Source organism: Hyperolius riggenbachi, chromosome 1, assembly GCF_040937935.1.
Source record: "Hyperolius riggenbachi isolate aHypRig1 chromosome 1, aHypRig1.pri, whole genome shotgun sequence".
Lineage (NCBI taxonomy): Eukaryota > Metazoa > Chordata > Amphibia > Anura > Hyperoliidae > Hyperolius > Hyperolius riggenbachi.
This window is the reverse complement of record NC_090646.1, coordinates 370,761,231-370,784,389: the sequence shown is the minus strand read 5'-3', so window position 1 is coordinate 370,784,389 and position 23,159 is coordinate 370,761,231. Positions and strand designations below refer to the sequence as shown.

Here is a 23,159-nt window from a genome sequence, read left to right as displayed (position 1 = left end):
AACCTAAGACCCCCCTGTTGGTGCCTAAACCTAAGACCCCCCTGTTGGTGCCTAAACCTAAGAACCCCTGTTGGTGCCTAAACCTAAGACCCCCCTGTTGGTGCCTAAACCTAAGACCCCCCTGGTGGTGCCTAAACCTAAGACCCCCCTGTTGGTGCCTAAACCTAAGACCCCCCTGTTGGTGCCTAAACCTAAGACCCCCCTGTTGGTGCCTAAACCTAAGACCCCCCTGGTGGTGCCTAAACCTAAGACCCCCCTGTTGGTGCCTAAACCTAAGACCCCCCTGGTGGTGCCTAAACCTAAGACCCCCATGGTGGTGCCTAAACCTAAGACCCCCCTGGTGGTGCCTAAACCTAAGACCCTCCTTGTGATGCCTAAACCTAAGACCCCCCCAGTGATAAGCATAACGTTTTAAAAAAAATATGGTGCGGTTTTTCGTTTAAAAATGTTTAAAAAAAAAAAATTGTACGGTTTTTCATTTAAAAGTAATGTTTTAAAAAATATTGTAGTGTTTTTCGTTTAAAAATAATGTTTAAAAAAGTATAAATCATTAAATAATGGGTAATCATGAGAAGCAGTTATAAAACATTAAAAGTCTCCGGGCGCCGCTTTTAAATCGTTATTTTTCTCCGGCGCCCTTTTTTCCAGTTGGGCGCCCATTAAACGATATTTATTATGGGAGTGAATGGCGGCGCCCTTTTTGTCCACCTGCCTCATGCGCCCAAATTTCCTGCTTCCGATAAAAGAGCACTAGGATTATCTTCTGTGATAACCTCTTAGTGCTTGTTAATAAATCTTATTTGTTCTAGAAATATTCATGCAGACTGATCAGTGTATCAGTACAAATATAACTGATCTGAAAAGTAGTTCAAATCAGCTCAATTCCTGTGAAGCAGTAATGCTATTTCCATTTGATGCTAAATGTTTATTTTTTTGTTGAACCGCCATATCTAAAAAATTTTGACTGGATCGGTGGCAATAGATGGAGTGGAGCGCTGCTCATTTGCTTTGTAGAGATTCAGTCTATTTTTTAAAACTTCATATGGAGCCACCATTGGGGCTGCTGAAATCTGGTGAAAAATAATTTTGAAAGTACAGTTGGTATGAGCTAAAGAGATTGGTCTGTGAAGGAACCCATTGCACTATGGGGTGGGGTCAAGGATGAATTGTACAAGAAACATTTTCACAGAGGGTAACAGTGGGCTTTATTTTTTGTCTCTCTATTTTTTGTATTTTTTATACTCAGCTGTATTGCCCAGGATGGTGACAGGTGTATTTTGAAGTTCAAATGCTCACTTAGATCACTCTAGTCATACATTTTTAACTAGACATCTGTCATCAACATTTAATCCAATTATAGTGTGACTTTCAGATGTAGCATATGTTCTATACCAAATAAACGATTCTTGTTGCTTGACAGTTTCTAAATGTGATCTATCTATAAAGTCAGTCTGTAATGGTGGCCATACATGGTACAATAAAAACGTTCGATTATCCCGTTTATTCGATCTAAATGATCGAATCGAATGACAGTTGAAAATATATATTTTTTTCGATCAAGAAATTTAATACAATAATACAATACAATAACATTTCTATAGCGATTTTCTCCCATAGGACTCAAAGCGCTTAGGGCCCGTTTCCACTATAGCGTTGCGGAATCGCTGGCGAATCACCGCAGGCAAATCGCATGCGGGTGCGATTCCGCATGCGGTTTTTGCCGCGATTTCGCATAGGTAAGGCTGTATGCGAATTTAACCATGTCACTGCCTGTGTAAATTAACATTAATACCTATGCGAAATCGCGGCAAAAAACGCATGGGGAAAACGCATGCGATTTCCCTATTAAATACATTGCGTGCGATTCGCCTGCATTCCACACGCAGGCGAATTCTGAGGGCCCTACCCTGCAGATTTTTTCTGCACAGAAAAACGTGCGGGGAAACGCACAAGTGGAAACAGTCCCATCCACTTGTACTGACTGTGCGAATCCGCATGCGGGCAACGCATGCGGATTCGCGATAGTGGAAACGGGCCTTTAGGCTCTCCCTTCCTGTCCACCCCTGTATCACTTAAAGGGAAGGTTCAAGCAAAATAAAAAAAATCAGTTTCACTTACCTGGGGCTTCTACCAGCCCCATGCAGCCATCCTGTGCCCTCAAAGTCACTCACTGCAGCTCCAGTCCCCAGCTGGCAGCTTGCCGACCTCAGAGGTCGGCGGGACACATTGCGTACATTTTTACGCATTCCCGCTAGTGCAGGAACATTAACACATACATTTTCACGCATTACTGGTTCAATGCGTAAAAATTTACGCATTGAACCAGGAACGCGTAAAAATGTATGTGTTAATGTTCCTGCACTAGCGGGAATGCGTAAAAATGTATGCAATGTGTCCCGCCGACCTCCGAGGTCGGCAAGCTGCCAGCGGGGGACTGGAGCAGCAGTGAGTGACTACGAGGGCACAGGATGGCTGCATGGGGCTGGTAGAAGCCCCAGGTAAGTGAAACTCATTTTTTTTATTTTGCTTGAACCTTCCCTTTAAGTGATACAGGGGTGGACAGGAAGGGCCCCATAGACACTTTGTGGGTTCTGCCACTCAAGAAGGATTGGAACCACTGAAGAACTATGCCATCAATGCCGCAGTATTCCTGTAGCCTGTTTATCAAGATGTCATGGTCAACTGTATCAAAGGCTGCAGAAAGGTCTAGCAGTATGAGGATCGAGCACTCTCCTCTGTCTCTTGCCATGAGCAGGTGGTTGCATATTTGGATGAGGGCAGTTTCAGTGCTGTGGTGTTTCCTGAAGCCAGACTGGAATGGGTCATAACTGTTGTTTTGTAGGATTTTGGCTTCTAGCTGGAGGTAGACAGCTTTTTCAATTAGCTTGCCCAGAAAGGGGAGGTTAGAGACAGGTCTGTAGCTGGTCATTGCATATGGGTCCAGGGAGGGTTTTTTGAGGAGAGGCCTGATGATTGCTTCCTTCAGTAAAGCAGGAAATATCCCTGATTTTAACTACTTCCCGACCGCCGTATAGACAAATGGCGGCCGGGAAGTAGACGCCGCAAGGACCGCCGTATTGACAAAATGCGGCGGTCCTTGTTTGGGCATGGGCGGAGCGATCGCGTCATCCGTGACGTGATCCTCCGCCTCCGCCTGTCGCCGCTCACTCGCCGCAACATCCCGCCGGCCATACGGAAGCGCCGGCGGGATGTTAACCCGACGATCGCCGCATACAAAGTGTATAATACACTTTGTAATGTTTACAAAGTGTATTATACAGGCTGCCTCCTGCCCTGGTGGTCCCAGTGTCTGAGGGACCACCAGGGCAGGCTGCAGCCACCCTAGTCTGCACCAAGCACACTGATTTTCTCCCCCCCCCGCCCCAGATCGCCCACAGCACCCATCAGACCCCCCCCTGCCCACCCCCCAGACCCCTGATTGCACCCAATCACCCCCCTAATCACCCATCAATCACTCCCTGTCACTATCTGTCAACGCTATTTTTTTTTATACCCCCCCCCCCCTGCCCCCTGCTCCCTCCTGATCACCCCCCACCCCTCAGATTCTCCCCAGACCCCCCCCCCCCATGTACTGTATGCATCTATCCCCCCTGATCACCTGTCAATCACCTGTCAATCACCCATCAATTACCCCCTGTCACTGCCACCCATCAATCAGCCCCTAACCTGCCCCTTGCGGGCAATCTGATCACCCCCCCACACCAATAGATCGCCCGCAGATCCGACATCAGATCACCTCCCAAATCCATTGTTTACATCTATTCTCTCCTCTAAACACCCACTAATTACCCATCAATCACCCATCAATCACCCCCTATCACCACCTGTCACTTTTACCTATCAGATCAGACCCTAATCTGCCCCTTGCGGGCACCCAATCACCCGCCCACACGCTCAGATTGCCCTCAGACCCCCCCTTATCAATTCACCAGTGCATTCATTACATCTGTTCTTCCCTGTAATAACCCACTGATCACCTGTCAATCACCTGCCAATCACCTATCACCCATCAATCACCCCCTGTCACCCCCTGTCACTGCCACCCATCAATCAGCCCCTAACCTGCCCCTTGCGGGCAATCTGATCACCCACCCACACCATTAGATCGCCCGCAAACCCGCCGTCAGATTACCTCCCAAATGTATTGTTTACATCTGTTATCTTCTCTAAACACCCACTAATTACCCATCAATCACCCATCAATCACCCCCTATCACTGTTACCTATCAGATCAGACCCTAATCTGCCCCTTGCGGGCACCCAATCACCCGCCTACACGCTCAGATTACCCTCAGACCCCCCCTTATCAATTTGCCAGGGCATTATTTACATCTATCCTTCCCTGTAATAACCCACTGATCACCTGTCAATCACCTGCCAATCACCTATCACCCATCAATCACCCCCTGTCACCCCCTGTCACTGCCACCCAACAATCAGCCCCTAACCTGCCCCTTGCGGGCAATCTGATTACCCACCCACACCAATAGATCGCCCGCAGATCCGACATCAGATCACCACCCAAGCGCAGCGTTTACATCTATTCTCTCCTCTAAACACCCACTAATTACCCATCAATCACCCCCTATCACCACCTGTCACTGTTACCCATCAGATCAGACCCTAATCTGCCCCTTGCGGGCACCCAATCACCCGCCTACACGCTCAGATTGCCCTCAGACCCCCCCCCCCTTATCAATTCGCCAGTGCAATATTTACATCTGTTCTCCCCTGTAATAACCCACTGATTACCTGTCAATCACCTGTCAATCACCTATCAATCACCCATCAATCACCCCCTGTCACTGCCACCCATCAATCACCCCCTGTCACTGCCACCCATCAATCACCCGCTGTCACTGCCACCCATCAATCAGCCCCTAACCTGCCCCTTGCGGGCAATCTGATCACCCACCCACACCAATAGATCGCCCGCAGATCCGACGTCCGATCACCTCCCAAGTGCAGTGTTTACATCTGTTCTCTACCCTAAACACCCACTAATTACCCATCAATCACCCCCTGTCACTGCTACCTATCAGATTAGACCCCTATCTGCCCCTAGGGCACTCAATCACCCGCCCACACCCTCAGAATGCCCTCAGACCCCAGCCCTGATCACCTCGCCAGTGCATTGCTTGCATCTATTCCCCCCTCTAATCACACCTTGAGACACCCATCAATCACCTAGCACACCTACCCATCAGATCAGGCCCTAATTTGCCCCGTGTGGGCTCCTGATCACTCGGCCAAACCCTCAGATCCCCCTCAGACCCCCTTCCGATCACCTCCCCAGTGCATTGATTGCATCTATTTTCCCCTCTAACCACCCCCTGAGACACCCATCAATCACCTCCTGTCACCCCCCTAGCACTCCTATCCATCAGATCAGGCCCAATACAACCTGTCATCTAAAAGGCCACCCTGCTTATGACCGGTTCCACAAAATTCACCCTCTCATAGACCACCTGTCATCAAAATTTTCAGATGCTTATACCCCTGAACAGTCATTTTGAGACATTTGGTTTCCAGACTACTCACGGTTTTGGGCCCGTAAAATGCCAGGGCGGTATAGGAACCCCACAAGTGTCCCCATTTTAGAAAAAAAGACACCCCAAGGTATTCTGTTAGGTGTATGACGAGTTCATAGAAGATTTTATTTTTTGTCAAAAGTTAGCGGAAATTGATTTTTATTGGTTTTCTTCCACAAAGTGTCACTTTCCGCTAACTTTTGACAAAAAATAAAATCTTCTATGAACTCGTCATACACCTAACCGAATACCTTGGGGTGTCTTCTTTCTAAAATGGGGTCACTTGTGGGGTTCCTATACTGCCCTGGCATTTTAGGGGCCCTAAACCGCGAGGAGTAGTCTAGGAAACAAATGCCTCAAAATGTCCTGTGAATAGGACGTTGGGCCCCTTAGCGCACCTAGGCTGCAAAAAAGTGTCACACATGTGGTATCGCCGTACTCAGGAGAAGTAGTATAATGTGTTTTGGGGTGTATTTTTACACATACCCATGCTGGGTGGGAGAAATCTCTCTGTAAATGGACAATTGTGTGTTAAAAAAAAATCAAAAGATTGTCATTTACAGAGATATTTCTTCCACCCAGCATGGGTATGTGTAAAAATACACCCCAAAACACATTATACTACTTCTCCTGAGTACGGCGGTACCACATGTGTGGCACTTTTTTACACCCTAAGTGCGCTAAGGGGCCCAAAGTCCAATGAGTACCTTTAGGATTTCACAGGTCATTTTGCGACATTTGCTTTCAAGACTACTCCTCACGGTTTAGGGCCCCTAAAATGCCAGGGCAGTATAGGAACCCCACAAATGACCCCATTTTAGAAAGAAGACACCCCAAGGTATTCTGTTAGGACTATGGTGAGTTCATAGAAGATTTTATTTTTTGTCACAAGTTAGCGGAAAATGACACTTTGTGAAAAAAAACAATACAAATCAATTTCCGCTAACTTGTGACAAAAAAATAAAATCTTCTATGAACTCACCATACTCCTAACGGAATACCTTGGGGTGTCTTCTTTCTAAAATGGGGTCATTTGTGGGGTTCCTATACTGCCCTGGCATTTTAGGGGCCCTAAACCGTGAGGAGTCGTCTTGAAAGCAAATGTCGCAAAATGACCTGTGAAATCCTAAAAGTACTCATTGGACTTTGGGCCCCTTAGCGCGGTTAGGGTGCAAAAAAGTGCCACACATGTGGTATCGCCGTACTCAGGAGAAGTAGTATAATGTGTTTTGGGGTGTATTTTTACACATACCCATGCTGAGTGGGAGAAATCTGTCTGTAAATGGACAATTGTGTGTAAAAAAAATTAACAAATTGTCATTTACAGAGATATTTCTCCCACCCAGCATGGGTATGTGTAAAAATACACCCCAAAACACATTATACTACTTCTCCTGAGTACGGCAATACCACATGTGTGGCACTTTTTTGCAGCCTAACTGCGCTAAGGGGTCCAAAGTCCAATGAGCACCTTTAGGATTTACAGGGGTGCTTACAATTTAGCACCCCCCAAAATGTCAGGACAGTAAACACACCCCACAAATGACCCCATTTTGGAAAGTAGACCCTTCAAGGTATTCAGAGAGGGGCATGGTGAGTCCGTGGCAGATTTCATTTTTTTTTGTCGCAAGTTAGAAGAAATGGAAACTTTTTTTTTTTTTGTCACAAAGTGTCATTTTCCGCTTACTTGTGACAAAAAATAATATCTTCTATGAACTCACTATGCCTCTCAGTGAATACTTTGGGATGTCTTCTTTCCAAAATGGGTTCATTTGGGGGGTATTTATACTATCCTGGAATTCTAGCCCCTCATGAAACATGACAGGGGGTCAGAAAAGTCATAGATGCTTGAAAATGGGAAAATTCACTTTTTGCACCATAGTTTGTAAACGCTATAACTTTTACCCAAACCAATAAATATACACTGAATGGGTTTTTTTTTATCCAAAACATGTTTGTCCACATTTTTCGCGCTGCATGTATACAGAAATTTTACTTTATTTGAAAAATGTCAGCACAGAAAGTTAAAAAAATCATTTTTTTGCCAAAATTCATGTCTTTTTTGATGAATATAATAAAAAGTAAAAATCGCAGGAGCAATCAAATAGCACCAAAAGAAAGCTTTATTAGTGACAAGAAAAGGAGCCAAAATTCATTTAGGTGGTAGGTTGTATGAGCGAGCAATAAACCGTGAAAGCTGCAGTGGTCTGAATGGAAAAAAAGTGGCCGGTCCTTAAAGGGAACCTTAACTGCCGTGGAAAAATAAATTCACTTACCTGGGGGCTTTCCCAAGCCTCCTGCAGCCGTCCTGTGCCCGCGCCGGTCCTTCGGTGCCCTCCGGTGTCCCTCCGCCGCTAAGTTTCGTTTTCGGACGACTGCCAGTCGTCCTCGGGCCACTTCCGCATGCCTCGTCGTAAACTGCAGTAAAGCGCGTCTGCATGACGCGTTTGGCATCATGCACATGACGCGTTTGGCGTCATGCGGACGCGCTTTACTGCAGTTTACGACGAGGAATGCGTAAGAGGCCCGAGGACGAGGAAGGGGTAGAAAGCCCTAGGTCCTCAAGTGGTTAAGGAACAGTTAATAATTTTTAGGAATACCGGTACGAACAGGTCGGGGCAGTTCAACATGAACTGTGTTGGGCCAGGATCCAGGTCACAGGTAGTTAGGCGGACGTGAAGGAGGATGCTTGATGTGACTTCTTCATCAATTTCTTTGAAGTTTGACCAAGGTGTTACACTGTCTCTGCTAATGGTCTTCGGCGCTATATTAGGCTCAGATGCTCTAAGTTGGATGGCGGACCTTATAGCGGAGACTTTGTCTGTGAAGAAATGGGCAAATTGGTCACAGAGGTCCTTTGAAGACTCGATATTAAGTTTTTGACATGCCGGGTTGCAGAGTTTTTCCACTGTGCGGAACAGTTGGGCTGGTTTGTTAACTGTATTTGCAATCTCTTGTGATAGAAAGGATGATTTTTTTCCCGTGATTACCTTTTGGTAGCCCTTCAAGTGGAGGATTAAGGCATGTTTGTCTTCTGGGGAGTTCGATTTGCGCCACAGTCTCTCAAGTTTTCGGCCTTGTCTTTTCAGCTCTTTTACAGGATCTTCTAAAAAAATTAGCATAATGTGACCAAATTTTGAAGAGGAGTCATCCACCCATGTATTGAAATCTCCAAGAACAATCCATCTGGGATGTTCCAGTGTTAGGTTGCATAGGAGGTCTACAAGTTCCTTAAGGAAGTCTGAGTATTTTTCTGGTGGGCGGTAGATCAGCAATATGTTAGTGTTTTTCTCAGCTGAAAGTTGCACCCTCAAGCATTCAAACGAGTTGGTAGGACCTACAGTAAGTGGTCTGATTTTGATTGATCTAAAGCAATGTGCAACCCCTCCTCCCCTGCGTTCTTTCCTGTTGCAGTATATCACGGAATAGTTTGTTGGCACGGCGGCCTCCATGGTGGGGCCAACTGGTTCAGAAAGCCAGGTTTCAGTCAGGCAGGCCAGATCAGAAGACTCTATTAGATCATGTATGATTGCTGTTTTGTTGTTTATCGATCTGACGTTACAGAGGACAGCCTTGATGGGGCTACCTTGGGAGCTAGGGTCTGAGATTGATGACTCCAGGACAGAACAGTCTCCAGATGTGTGGCTGTCATCTCTGCTGGATTGTGCTGGAGCTATTAGGGTTGTTGGCTGGATGTACTCTGTAGATTTTGTCACAGAGTTATTTTGGTTCTGCGGTGAAGAACGTCTTTTCCCACGTCCTCCTGATCCTCTCTTTGTCTTTCTGAAGATTCCAACAGACTTAAGTAGAATTATTGTGGATTTGTCAATTGGATAAAGATTTCTTGGTTGGTATACAGCTAAAAGTTTCTCTGCTGAATATTGATGTTTACACATTAGGATGGACAAGAGACAGCTCAGGGCTCCTGCCGAGAAAGGCCCTATTTAGAGTCAAGGTGTGAACTTTCTCAGCTGTGGCTGGTATCCTGCAGAGATCAAAGGGCCTGTATAGACTGAATTGTCCTTACACAGAGATGTATTAATGGACAGCATGGATTTGAAAACACAGTCCTTTGTTTAGGAATTTGAAGATATAATGTATAATATATGTAGAAAAATATAGTCTATTGAGCATAGATGCTGTAGATAATCGATGAAAGTTACTCACAGGATGGGAGAGGGCGGGCACAAAGAGGCAGAAAGTCTTTAAGGTCTCAGGTCAATTCCAAGGAAGGTGTGCAGTGTTCAGCCGTGTGTGATATCAAGGAAGATCTAATCCAGCTTAAATCTTAGCCATCCCAAGTAATCCAGGTGTTCTGAAAGGTTATAGGTGTTGCTTGAGAAGTGCTACATTAGAATCCACTGAAATTTAGGTCCAGTCTTTCCATTAAGAGGTTTAAGGTAGCAGAAATGAGATGTAATGTCTGGAGCAGCCTTAGAGAGCAGCAGCACCAGTCTGGGCGCGCTCATAACATAAATTTAAACAATTATCCTGTTTTTTCGAAAAAAATCAGATCGGACATGCTGGAAAAATCTTTATATTCGATCTAACGGAATAATCAAACTAAATTATCTAATCGGAAAAAAAATGAAAAATTGTACCATGTATGGCCACCTTTAGGTCTGAGATAAGAGTACACCTTAGAGATACAGTAGATACACACTGCTTTCTTGATGATTCCAACAACTAATAAATTGAATAAAGACTTAATATTCTGCAGTGTGTTACATATAAATGTAGATGTACGTGTTTAAATTCCAGTGTAATCAACTTTATATTACAGTACAATACCTTTATAGTAAACTTCAAAAAAACAGGAAAAGTAGTTTACTATATCAGAAGTTTACTATATCAGAACTGATCATATATTGTATATTTATAGAGACACATTTGTTGGGACTGAGTTTACTATATCCAAATGTTTACTATATCAACGTTTACTATAACGAGATTCTACTGTATAGGCTATCTCACAGAAATATGCAACTATTCCGTAATAGGCTAGAACCAGACCAAAAACATTGAACATAACCTCAATATATTATATGTGCTTGTTTTTGTACAGTGGACAGCTCTGGTAAACAGCTTCAGTTTCTTTTTTTATAGATTCTTTTATTTAAGATTTATAGATTCTTTTATTTTTAAATTGTACATAGAGACAACAATAACAACATCATAAAGCCTGCCATATATGGTGCAAGCCAAAGAAGACAGCAATACAGTGCATGGTATTAAGACTTGAACAGGTTCTATAACATCTTATAAACTGTAATAATGCGAACCACAAGCCAGCGTGGTTCCTTCTAAAGTAATAGAACATCAAATAGAGTGCATGTGACTGCTTAAACACTAACCTGTTGCCGACCGCGTGATGCCGATGGACGTGGCCGCTGCGGCAGCCCCAGGACCGCCTAACGCCGATTGGCGTAAAGTCCTGGGGCTTAGATTTGCAGGAGATCGCGCGCAGGCTGCGCACACATCTCCTGCTTGGGGGTGGAGCTCCGCCCCGCCTTCAGTCTCCGAGCGGCTATTGCCGCTCGGGAGACTGTTAGACGCCGATCACGCCGTCTATTTATATGGTGCAGTGCTGCGAGCAGCAGCAGCGCTGCACTGGGGACAGCCGTGTGACACGGCTGTCCCCCTGGGGGACAAGAGAGCGATCGGCTCTCATAGGGTGAAGCCTATGAGAGCTGATTGCCGTGATTGGCTGGCTGGGGGAAGGGAGGGAGGGAGGGAGGGAGGGAAGGAAGGGGTTTAAAGGAACAGGTCTTTTTAAAAAAAAAAACACAAACAAAAATATTTATTTAAAAAAAATAAACATGGGGGGAGCGATCAGACCCCACCAACACAGAGCTCTGTTGGTGGGGAGAAAAGGGGGGGGGGGGAGGGAATCACTTGTGTGCTATGGTGTGCAGCCCTGCAGCTTGGCCTTAAAGCTGCAGTGGCCTTTTTTTTTACTAAAAATGGCCTGGTCACTAGGGGGGTTTAGCCCTGCAGTCCTCAAGAGGTTAAAGGTCCTTTTGATGAGGTTGAGACTCTCCATTAACCACTTGCCGACCGCGCACTCATAACGCGCGTCGGCAAAGTGGCAGCTGCAGGACCAGCGACGCAGTATTGCGTCGCCAGCTGCAGGCTGATTAATCAGGAAGCAGCCGCTCGTGCGAGCGGCTGCTTCCTGTCAATTCACGGCGGGGGGCTCCGTGAATAGCCTGCGGGCCGCCGATGGCGGCTCGCAGGCTAAATGTAAACACAAGCGGAAATAATCCGCTTTGTTTACATTTGTACGGCGCTGCTGCGCAGCAGCGCCGTAAGGCAGATCGGCGATCCCCGGCCAATCAGCGTCCGGGGATCGCCGCCATGTGACAGGGGACGTCCCGTCACTGGCTGCACAGGACGGATAGCGTCCTGTGCAGCCCGGATCTCCAGGGGGGGCCAGGTAGGAGAGGGAGGGGGAGGATTTCGCCGCGGAGGGGGGCTTTGAGGTGCCCCCCCCCCGCAACACCCGCAGGCAGGAGCGATCAGACCCCCCCAGCACATCATCCCCCTAGTGGGGAAAAAAGGGGGGCGATCTGGTCGCTCTGCCTACACGCTGATCTGTGCTGGGGGCTGCAGAGCCCATCCAGCACAGATCAGCTACAACAGCGCTGGTCGTTAAGGGGGGGTAAAGGGTGGGTCCTCAAGTGGTTAAATATAGAAAAAGCTAGGGGATCAGCTCTGAGCCCAGAGGGAACATACACCAGTAGCCGTCCCTAAGTATACAGTCCGCATAGAGAGTGCAACAACCCGGATGACAAAGTCGTTCCATGTACACCATAACTAGCTTAATATCAAATAGTGAAAAATCCTCAGACTCACCCATATATGACTAACATACATGGACAAACATTAGACAAGGGTTTAGTCTAACATAAGCAAAGATAAGAAAGGGATAAAGAATAAGGGTAGAGAAAAAGGTAGATGATGAAAAGAGAGAGGAAAGAAAAGAGAAAGGAGAAGAAAAGCGGCTTTGGGAGTAGGGCCCCAGGGACAGCAACAAAACCCATCACTGTCTCTAGAACATCAGAGGTGCGGTTAGAGTTTCACAGGCCGGCCATGTGACTAGGCGGACATAAGGGAGCGATAGCGGTCAGATTCCTTAAATTCAAACCATCCATACCACGTCTTCCAGAATTGCTCTTGTTTGTCTTAAATAGAAGAGGTATGGTCTTCCATTCTCTGGACTTGGTCAATCTCTCGAAGCCACTCCTGAATAGAAGGGGCCTCTGAGGATTTCCAATGTCTGGCTATAAGAATCTTAGCAGCGTTAATCAGGTGCCGCGTGAGGGTCTTCTTATATCTTCTAATGGACCAGGTATTATGATGGAGGAGGAAGAAGGCAGGGGAGTCGGGTGGCAGGAAATCTGTCATAATATGCATCAGCTCCATCACATCCGCCCAATACCTAGACAGACCCGGGCAAGACCAAAATATATGCAGAAGTGTGCCCAATTCTACTCCGCATCTCCAACAGGTGCCTGTGGATCCGGGGAACATCATCTGGAGTCTAGAGGGTGTAAGATACCACCGAGTAAAAATCTTGTATCCCGCCTGTTGACTTCTCGAAGAAATGGAAGATTTTTGTGAGAAAATCAAGATTTTATTCCACTGCTTATCAGTAAATTGTTCTCCAAGATCAGATTCCCATTTAGATTTAAGTGCACCTGCCGAAGATTCAGAGAAATTCAGGAGGGAGTATACCAGAGATATCACGCCCTTAATCATTCCTTTGCCTAGGCAAGTATGTTCAAAGGGAGACAGAGATCTATTAAAGCTTTCCTTTGTTCCTGGGGACCTTATGAAATGTGTAAATTGGTTCCAACTCCAGATATCTAGATCAGAGGTATTAAGCTGTGTGCGTAAATCAGATAGCTGGACCCAGCTCCCATTAATGAGAAGTTGGTGTGCTCTGATAGGTGGGTCTACTTGCCACGCCGGGTAACCTCTAGCATGAAGGCCCGGGGGGAAAAGTGGATTGTCAAGGATAGGGAGGAGAGGGGTAGGCCATGGAGATATCAGCGGATTAGATCTGTACTTCTCTAATAGCTTAATAGTATAGGAGGTTAGTGCTGCCGCTGGTTCAGTTATTTTAAGCGAATGTGCAGACCAAGGGGCTAAAGTGAGGCGGTCAGACATCAGTTCATTTTCCATACCTACTGTAATGATCTGCTCAGCTGTCTGCACGGGAAGACAGCTGTTTGTTCATTATTTAGGTCTGAGTGCTGCAGGTCTCTGGAAAAGAGACCTGTCTTCACTTTGCAAGTTTCAGAATTGCTCTGCTGGTGAGAAATTTGCATACCCTTGTCATGCAAATTGCTTAGCTGCCTCCTTTGATGGCTTGCAGTATAAATACCTTTTGCTCCCAGAATTCCTTGCTGGCCATAAAGGTTTGTTCCTGCTTAACTCACCTAGAGTGTCAGCCATTGCTATCTTAGTGTAGTTAATTCTTGGGGAGTGCGCCTTGCATTCCTATTTAGTGCAGTCAGCTAGTGTATAATTTGTACTGCCTATTCTGTCTTGTCTTGTCTGTGCGATTGCACTGTCGCCAGTGGTTGGCGATAGTGAATCGTTCTGTCTTGAACTTAGATCGCATTTGCCCTAGCGTTAGAGGCGGTGGATCTGTCTAGTCTGTATCTTGGAGTATAACCTCGGCTGCGGTTGCTACTGGTTACTCCTTCTGTTGGGATTGTCTTGTCACCAGCGGTGGTCGACAGGAAATCGTTCTGTCTGTTTGGATCGCACTCGCCCTAGCGGTAGTGGCGGTGGTTCCTTCTGTATTCTGCCTGGGAGTGTAGGCCAGAGCTGCGGTTGCTGCTGGCTGCTCCTTCTGTCTGTCTTGTCTGGTACGAACGCTTGCTGTAGGCTCGGTGAGGTAACCGTTTAGCAAGCGTTCGCGTTCTCTATTTTTCGTGTTTGTGTTACGTTGGTTAGTTAGGGTGGCACGCTTATCACTGGGCGCCTAACGCGCGGTGATCGTGTCTTAAACGTGTTCGCTGTTGCGAATAAGTGCGGTGTTCTTGCTACACTGTGCTCTAACTCGGTCTTGTGTCACTAATGGCAATCGCCACTCTTGCGATTGCGTTCCCACTTCGATTCCGTTGTTGTGTGTTCACCATCGCTGGGTGGGGACTAGATTGGTGGACACACATACATTCTGTTTCTGTGCTCTCTCTCTTTAAGGGCTATCTTGCCCTGCATTGCTTCAACTCGTACAATTCCCATCTGGCATCTGTGGCAGTGCAGAGGCCGTGTTCGTCTGCACTCCACAGCTCCATCTGCCGGTGGGAATTTCCCTCTACAGTTGCATAGCACCATAGCTGGGTTCTGTCAAATTACACGCTTGTGGAGGATTTCCGCAGTGTCAGCGCGCATCCTGTGCGCTGACCACGGAAATAATTACCCAATCGTTACACCTACCCATATCTTTTGTTCAATGTGTCTATGCCAGTCTATAATTCTAATTAAGACAGACGCCGCATGGTATAGGCGAGGGCATGGGACAGCCGTTCCTCCCATTTCTTTAGGAGCAATTTGAAGTGTATACTTTAGTCTAGGTTTGCGACCCCGCCATATAAATTTAGAGAACAACTGTGTAATCTTATTAAAATATTGGGCTGGTATAAAGACTGGTAGTGTCTGAAAGAGATAGAGCAGGCGAGGCATTACTGTCATTTTTATTATGTTTGTTCGCCCAAACCAAGAAAACTGGGGTTTGTCCCAGCGCTGGAGATCTCCCTTAATCCTTTCCAAGGCAGGAAGAAAGTTTTTTGAAAATAAGTCTTTCGGGTCAGGGGTGATCTGGACTCCTAAATATTTTAGAGAATGAGCGGGCCATTTAAAACGGAAGTTACTTTTTAGTAAAGTCTTAAGGGCATCGGGTAATAAAACACCAAGTGCTTCGCTTTTATCATAGTTTATAGACAAATTAGACAACTGTCCATAGGTGGAGAATTCTGCTAAAAGGTTGGGCAAGGATATATTGTGTTGTCTCTATCCTCCCTTCCCATTATGAAACCCACCTGATCTGGGGAAACCAACTTGGGTAGTAGAGGGGAGAGTCTATTAGCTAGAATTTTAGCGTATAGTGTTAAGTCTACATTTAGAAGTGATATAGGGCTATAGCTTTGACAGAGAGCTGGGTCCTTTCCCTCTTTGGGCAGCACAGAGATATGGGATTCCAACATCTGGGTCGAGAACCAGTTCTTCTCCAGGGGTAGTTCAGTTATTACATTAAAAGCGGTCAACATATGCATTGATATAGCTCCCCCAAATGTCTTATAGTATTCCGGGGTAAACCCATCCGGTCCAGGTGATTTGCCCGAGGGGATCTGTGATAGGGCCAGTCAGAGTTCATCAAGTGTAAAGGGGTCTTCCAACTCCTCAGATTCAGATTGTGGTAAGGAAGGCATTTTAGCTTCCTTAAGACAAGAGATTATCTTTTCCCTGTGATTAGATCTCGATTTGGATCCTTGGGGCGGTGGCAGATTATATAACCCTGCATAGTACTCCTTAAAGATTCTAGAGATATCTTCATATTTGTGATATAGGACAGAGCGTTTATCCTTGATACCTGCTATGTAATTGGAGGTTTGTTGCTTTTTTAGGGCTCTAGCCAACATGGAGCCACACTTGTTGCCATTTTCATAAAAGGTGCGCTTGCATCTATCTGCAGAGTAGCGCACTTTATGAAAGAGCAGGTCTTTGAGAAAAGTTCTCTCTTTGGTAAGAGCTTCCAAAGTGGTCGCTAATCTATTCCTTTTGTGTTGAATCTCTACATTTTTGATGCGGGTTAACTCCTCATTGATTTCTTTCTCTCTCATCCTCTTTCTCTTAGCACCTTCTCTTATTAGGATGCCTCTCATAAAGCATTTGTGTGTTTCCCAAACCACCAGAGGTGATATATCACCCTGAGTATTAATCCTGAAGAATTCTTCCAATTCTCCCCTGAGTTTCTGAGCAACTGTTTTATCTTTAACTAAGGAGTTATTTAGACGCCATAGAGCAGGGCCACGTCTGATATCCCCTAGGGCAAGGTTCACCCAGACCGGAGCGTGATCAGATAGTGACATATTACCAATGGTAGGAGATGTAGATACCGATAACAAATTTTGAGAAATAAACAGGTAATCAATTCTAGTGTAAACAGCTTCAGTTTCACTCCATGTTCATAGTAAAATAAAAATACACACACCAAAAAAAAAAAGAAAAAGAAAAATCACCTACCCTAGGGCATTGATAAAATGTCAAGCAAACATTTTAAATGCAGCATCCCTTTGCCTTTTCTGTGTTTATTTCCCCAGCCTTATTTACCAGTGGACCTGGTATGCCTGGAATTAAATTTTTCACCCTGTTCCTTCAGCTGCTATGCCTCTTCCCCCACAACCCCTTCCTTTACCACCACAACCATTGTACTTTGAAATTACAGTACTTCAATTCTCAATGCCAGCAATGCAATTAGAGCTTCTATGGCCCCATTTATTAGTACTAACCAAAAGTGTGAGCCTCATCCAAATCCTCTCTCAGGGGCGTAACTAGACATCACTGGGCCCCCCTGCTAAACTTTGGATGGGGCCCCCCCACCTCCCTCGCTTTCTGCACAGGAAAACTGAGGACCAATGTGTTTTCCCCATGCAGATAAAAACACTTAGACTTAAAGAAAATGTCAGGCAATCTATGCTACCCCCAGATCTACTTACCCAGGGCTTCCTCCAGCCCCTTGCAGCTGACAAGTCTCTTGTCGCAGCTCTGCGCCCAGTATATACATACACACACAGCCGTATTATATTACTACATGAGAGCACATGCTATATGGAGGAACAACAATGACATGCTGAACATAGGATACAGTATAGTATTCACTGTAACTTTGGCAAAACATTCAGAATGTCACTGATTGATACTATTACAGGATCTTGGACTCCGTATTTGACAACAAGCTCTCAATGAGGCAGCGACAGTCAGACATCAATATTACCCACTCCATTGTGTTGTAAAAGTAATCAGACACCATAAGGTCACTAGCCTGTGTGTGATACGAATCTAGGAATCTCTTTGGAGTGATTGCTGAATAGGGACAGTCTACAACTTTTTTTTAAATCTGTGACTCCTTTGTTTGTAAGGTTGTACATGAAGTCAACAGAACTTTTCTGTAGTGTGAGACAGATGTTTTTTTACGAACCCTAGGGAGCAGGGACAGTGTACAAATTCCAAAGTGTGTATGATTCCTTATCTGTGTGGTGGACACATGCAGTCAATATAACAATGGTGCGAGAGCAGAATACGTTTTTTTCTCTCCATGCCCTTAGTTTGTCAGTCTCTCAAACTTTCCCCCCCATGGGCCCCCTGTGGCTTCTGGGCCCCCCTGCAGAGGCTTCCCTTGCAGGGTCTATTGTTACGACCCTGTCCTCTCTCTATAATCAGTGCTTCTTAAACTCTAAATTACCAACCTTTCAGCAATCCTCACTTTATTCTAATACGGCTCTGGTAACAGCTCAAGCTTTTGCCACCTAATAGCAGACATCTTTGAACAGATTCAGGCTAGGTGTGCTATGCACTTTTGTTCTCCACTTACTCCAACATTAGTAAATCAATTCAGGGAAGTGATTCAACGAACCAGATTCTTGTCACAAATAAACAAACAAATTCCGTGTAGAATGGTCGTAAATATAACACTTTTACAGGAAGTCAAAAACAGGCTGACATACTGAAAATGAAGAATCTGAGTTTTAATAATAAAATAAATATTAAAAAAAATAGATACCGGTAATAGATACCTGTAGTATGATAACAGTTGACTCATTCACAGTGATCAGAGCAAAGTGACTAGCCTTTCCAAACAGCTGCAGAGATGGACTACACTCTCTTTCAATAAATGTCATGTTATATCTGTAACAAAGCCAACCAATAACAGCATAAGAGGAGGTGCATATGTATTTATTTTTAACAAAACATAAGCACTATAGTACTGAAAAGCCCCGGATTCTCAGGCGTGGGATGCATTCCATCTGTTTTGCATCTGCTTGCAGCAATTGTACCATGGGATACTACCGTGTTTCTGCAAATGTAAGTCTTATATTATTTTGGGGAGAAAAATAAGGACTAGGGCTTATTTTCGAGGGGGGAGTCTGGTGCACATTGATTGTGACATAGGGGAGCACGGTCATGTTCCTGTGCAAAGGACCCAGCACTGACATGCTATGATACCGGAGCAATTACACGCGAACGGAGAGGGACGCTGCCACAAGGGAGGTGCGGTAAGAGACTGCACACCTCCCCATACACATAGTGTCCTTAGCTAGGTCTAATTTTTGGGGAATGGCTTATATTTCAAGCCTGCTTGACATAAAAAGCTAAAGCTTAATTTCAGGGAGGTCTTATTTTAGGGGAAACATGGTAGCTAAAATGCAGACAACCAGATCAAAATAAAATGAAAGTACTCTAACAAAGCATGGACAACTGGAAAGTTGAAAGCCTTCTAGGGTTGATCTTGGTTCAGGGTGGGCCTCATAATTAAAAAGAGATGGGATGCGAGATAGTGAGTCCCAGGTCAGTGTGGGAGAAGTGCGGACTGGTACCCCAGAGGTGCTAACTTAGATGTTAGAAGTCAATACTGATCGCCAAGGTTGATACTTCTCTCATGTTTGCTCAACATCTTCTTTGCTCAATGTAAGACTTAGCAGGAGATGTTACAGCTCACATTGTAACTATGACTAAGGGCACATCTTAAGCCCGGCATGCGTCAGTTTGAGCCTGTGGATGTCTATGTCTTTTGTGTGGATGTCTTCAATAAAGAATACTGGCTTTTAGAACTATACTGAGCTTTTGGATCCATTTCCCCTGTACATTATGTCTTAGCTGACCAGATCCTGCACCAGTGAGTACCTATCTTCCAGAGCATTTGGGCTCCTTCTTGAACCTCTCACAAAAGTAGCTCTTGGTCATGTTTTGTCCAGCTCAGCAGATTGCTTAAAGCTGCGTACACACCTTTGATGGATGTTGCCCATGTGGCTTTAAAGGACAACTTTAGAGAAAAAAGTAAGCTGTTAAAATCTGGCAGAACCAACAGGTTTTGGACCCGCCCATCTCATTGTAAGGGAGTCTAAAGGTTTTCTTTGATTTCAATATAATTTCTTGAATGGCAGTTGCTAAATCTGACAAAATAGTGTGCAAGTGAGTAGGGAGACTGGCTGGTATTTTAATATTTTGGCTGGAGTGGTCCTTTAACAAGAAACTTATCCAATGAAATTTGCATTTGGACACTTTTGAGGATTTCACGGCAATGTGACATTGTACAGTCCCTATACTCAGATTAAGCACAGTTAACTACAAACCTGCTGTGTCAAAGGGAGAAGAACCATTGGCTCAGTTGTGATGACGTGACACATCCTGTGCTTGTATATCAAGACATTGCTTGCTTATCAAGTCAAAGTGTCATTAAAGCGGTATCGTCACCATAAAAATCAAATTTTCAACAGCAACTGGCCTGAGTGTATTAAGTGATAAAGATACTAATCCTGCATTCAAAACTTTCAAAACTTTTTCTGCTGTTATGATTTGGAGTTATCACATACTTAAGGAACAGTGACACTTTAGTAGTCGTGCCAAAGAATTGCATGCTGGGGGTTCTTTTTATCTATAATTTATGCCTCCTCTTCCCTTTATTTCCCTGCCAGCTTCTTATCTGAAACCTAATCCTCTAATCACTTGTGTTTACAAGCAAGGCTGAGGTGACTCAGCGATTGGAGGAGACAAGAAAAAAAGTAAAGGGCAGAAATGACATCACGAGTTAGCCTTAACTGTGGGCAAAAGACATGGCCCCCACCAGGAACAGAATTCTCGTCATTTACTTTATAACATTCACTGAAATCAAAATGTGGACAGTATAATACATGTGTTATGTAAGTAGATCAAGTATTTATCTACTTATATATGTGGTTTTTTTCCCTGGCATAGTATGGCTGATCCTACTGCTTTAAAACTTTTTGTTTGTCTTGCAAAACACTCTTAAACCAAGTTACTTGCAATCCAAAGAATTTACTGTAATTATAAAAAAACTATCAATTGTATGTAACTTAAGCTGTTACCTACTGTGGACTATGAGTGTAATCTTTTGGGGATTGGAAATGAACTGTGCCTGTCACCCTTGTAACAATATTATTTAAAAAACATTTATCATGGCTTTACCTTGACTCAAGCACCTCCAATATTTCTGGGTGGTTGGTAAGTTCTTCCGAGGACAGAAAAACATAAGGAATTTGTATGTGCAGCAGCAGATCTTTGTTAAAGACTGACGACGTTTCTTAAAAAAATAAAATAAAAACAGTGTAAACATTAAGCGCTACATCATTCTAACATTTAGGTTTCATGCTTAGCCTCGCCTACTCTAATAATGGTCTGAACTCATCTAATTTTTTTTTGCTTTTATAACTAAGGTTGTTGACGTACTGCATGATGTAATTTAGAACCAGGGGAGCCTCTAGGCATAGGCAGTACAGGCCATTGCCTGGAGTGCCATTGGTCCTGGGGGCGCCATGTTGCTGGATTAAGCCACGCCCCTGACAGAACCCACAACCCCCTGACTAAGCCCCACCCCCCATGGGTGTTCTGCTTAGTGTAAGTTGCAGGCAGCTGCCACTGTGTCCTTCTGTGCCTTGTACATTCTCTCTCTCCTTCCTTTGTGCCTCTTTCTGTCCCTTTTGTGTCTCCTTGTGCCTCCTTCAGTCCCTTGGGCCGTGTCTGACCCCCTGTTTGTCCTTCTGTCTCCCTTTATGCCTCCTTCTGTCTTCGTGTGCCTCCTTCAGTCCCCCTGTGCCACCTCTGCTTCTTTCTGTCCCCCTGTGCCTCCTTATGTCCCCTTGTGCCTTTCTTTGTCCCCCTGTGCTACCTCTGCCCCCCTGTTCCTCCTTCAGTCTCACTCTGCCTCTTTCTGTCCTCATGTGCCTCCTTCTGTCTCCCTTTGTGCCTCATTCTGTCTCCATGTGCCTCTTCAGTCCCCATATGCTACCTCTGCCCTCTGTGCCTTCCTCTGTCCCCTTGTGCCTCCTTCTGTGCCCCTTTGTGCCTTCTTCTGTCTCCCTGTGGCTTTGTCAGTCCCCCTCTGCCTCCTTCTGCCTCCCTGTGCCCCCATACATCCCCCTCTGCCTTTTTCTGTAACCCTTTTGTACCTTCTTCTGTCCCCCTTTGTGCACCCTTCTGTTCCCCTTTGTGCCTCCTACAGTCTCCCTGTGCCTCCCTTTGCCCCCTTTGTGTTTTTTCTGCCCCCCACTGTGCCTCCTTTTGCCACTTTTTGTGCCTCCTTATTTCCTCCTGTGCCTCCTTTTGTCTCCCTTTGTGCTTTAATCTGTCCCACATTGTGCCGCAATCTGTCCCCCATTGTGCCTCAATCTGTCCCCCTTTGTGCCTCCTTCTGTCCCCGTGTGCCTCCTTCACTCCCCCTGTCCCCCTGTACCACCCGCTGCCCCTCTGTGTACCTCCTTCTGTCCTCTTGTGCCTCCTTCTGTCCTCCTTTGTATCTCATTCTGTCCCCCATTGTGCCTCCTTTTGTTGTCCATGTGCCTCCTTGTGTCCCCCTGTGTGCCTCCTTCTATTCCCTTGTGCCTCCTTATGTCCTCCTTTGTGACTTCTTCTGACCCTCTTGCCTCCTTCTGTCCCCCTGTGCCTCCCTATGTCACCCTGTGTGCCATATTCAGTCCCCCTGTGCCTCCTTGTGTCCCCCTTTGTGTCTCATGAAAGTGGAGCCCTGCCTATGTGTATTTTCTGGTGAAACACTGCCCGCATTGCATAATTTGTGGTGAAACACTGCCGCATTATGATTATTTTCTGGTAAAACATTGCCGCATTACGATTATTTTTGGGTGAAACGCTGCTGCAATACGATTACTTTCTGTTGAAACGCTTCTGCATTACGATTATTTTTGTTGAAAGGCTGCTGCATTACGATTATTTTCTAGTGAAATGCTGCTGCATTACGATTATTTTTTTTTGGGGGGGGGGGTGCACCACAGGTTTTCTCGCCTGGAGTGACAAAATGGCTAGAGGCACCCCTGTTTAGAACTAATAGCAAGCCAACCTGATCCACAGACAACAAAACAAGCTCAAACCATGATACTGAGAATAATGTTCTGATGCTGCAGGGTTTGCATTTCTTTCATTCATTTTGGATAGTAGCAGTTTGCTACTTGCAGACTTGCTATGCACACCACTGTTGTGCATTGTTCTTATGGAACACTTATGAGCACTAACATTCGCTAATGGAAATGAGAATCGGCTCCTTAGATGTAGTTTAAGATTTGCTGACACCTCCCAGAGTATTGCAGACCTGGCTCCTGGTCTGATCCTTGTTGCTCAGCCTTCCTTTGGCAGGGTAATAATTGTGCTATAATTTATCCATTTGTACAAGCTCTGCCTGAGAGTGGACCAGTGGAGTTCCAACTCTTTAGAAATTGTTTTGAAACTGTTTCCACCTTGGCTAGTAAGGTTTTGGAGGGCCACAGAAACGTTCCTTGCTCAAATCATGACAGGTTTCACAAATTGTGACAACTTGGATAGTGAAAATCCCGGCTTCATAAAATG

The 23,159-nt window shown here is 45.3% G+C and overlaps 1 protein-coding gene across 7 annotated transcripts in view; it reads right to left on the bottom strand.

Moving 5' to 3' along the window:
* Nucleotides 1-23,159, bottom strand: part of SHOC1 (shortage in chiasmata 1) — a 342,404-nt gene that overhangs the window by 28,756 nt on the left and 290,489 nt on the right. For all 7 annotated transcript variants that reach the window (XM_068234309.1, XM_068234308.1, XM_068234310.1 and 4 more), the window contains 2 exons: nucleotides 20,772-20,886; nucleotides 18,362-18,473 (listed from right to left, as the gene is read on the bottom strand). In XM_068234309.1, the coding sequence (XP_068090410.1) occupies nucleotides 18,362-18,473; nucleotides 20,772-20,886 (227 nt within the window). The remainder of the gene's footprint in view (nucleotides 1-18,361; nucleotides 18,474-20,771; nucleotides 20,887-23,159) is intronic.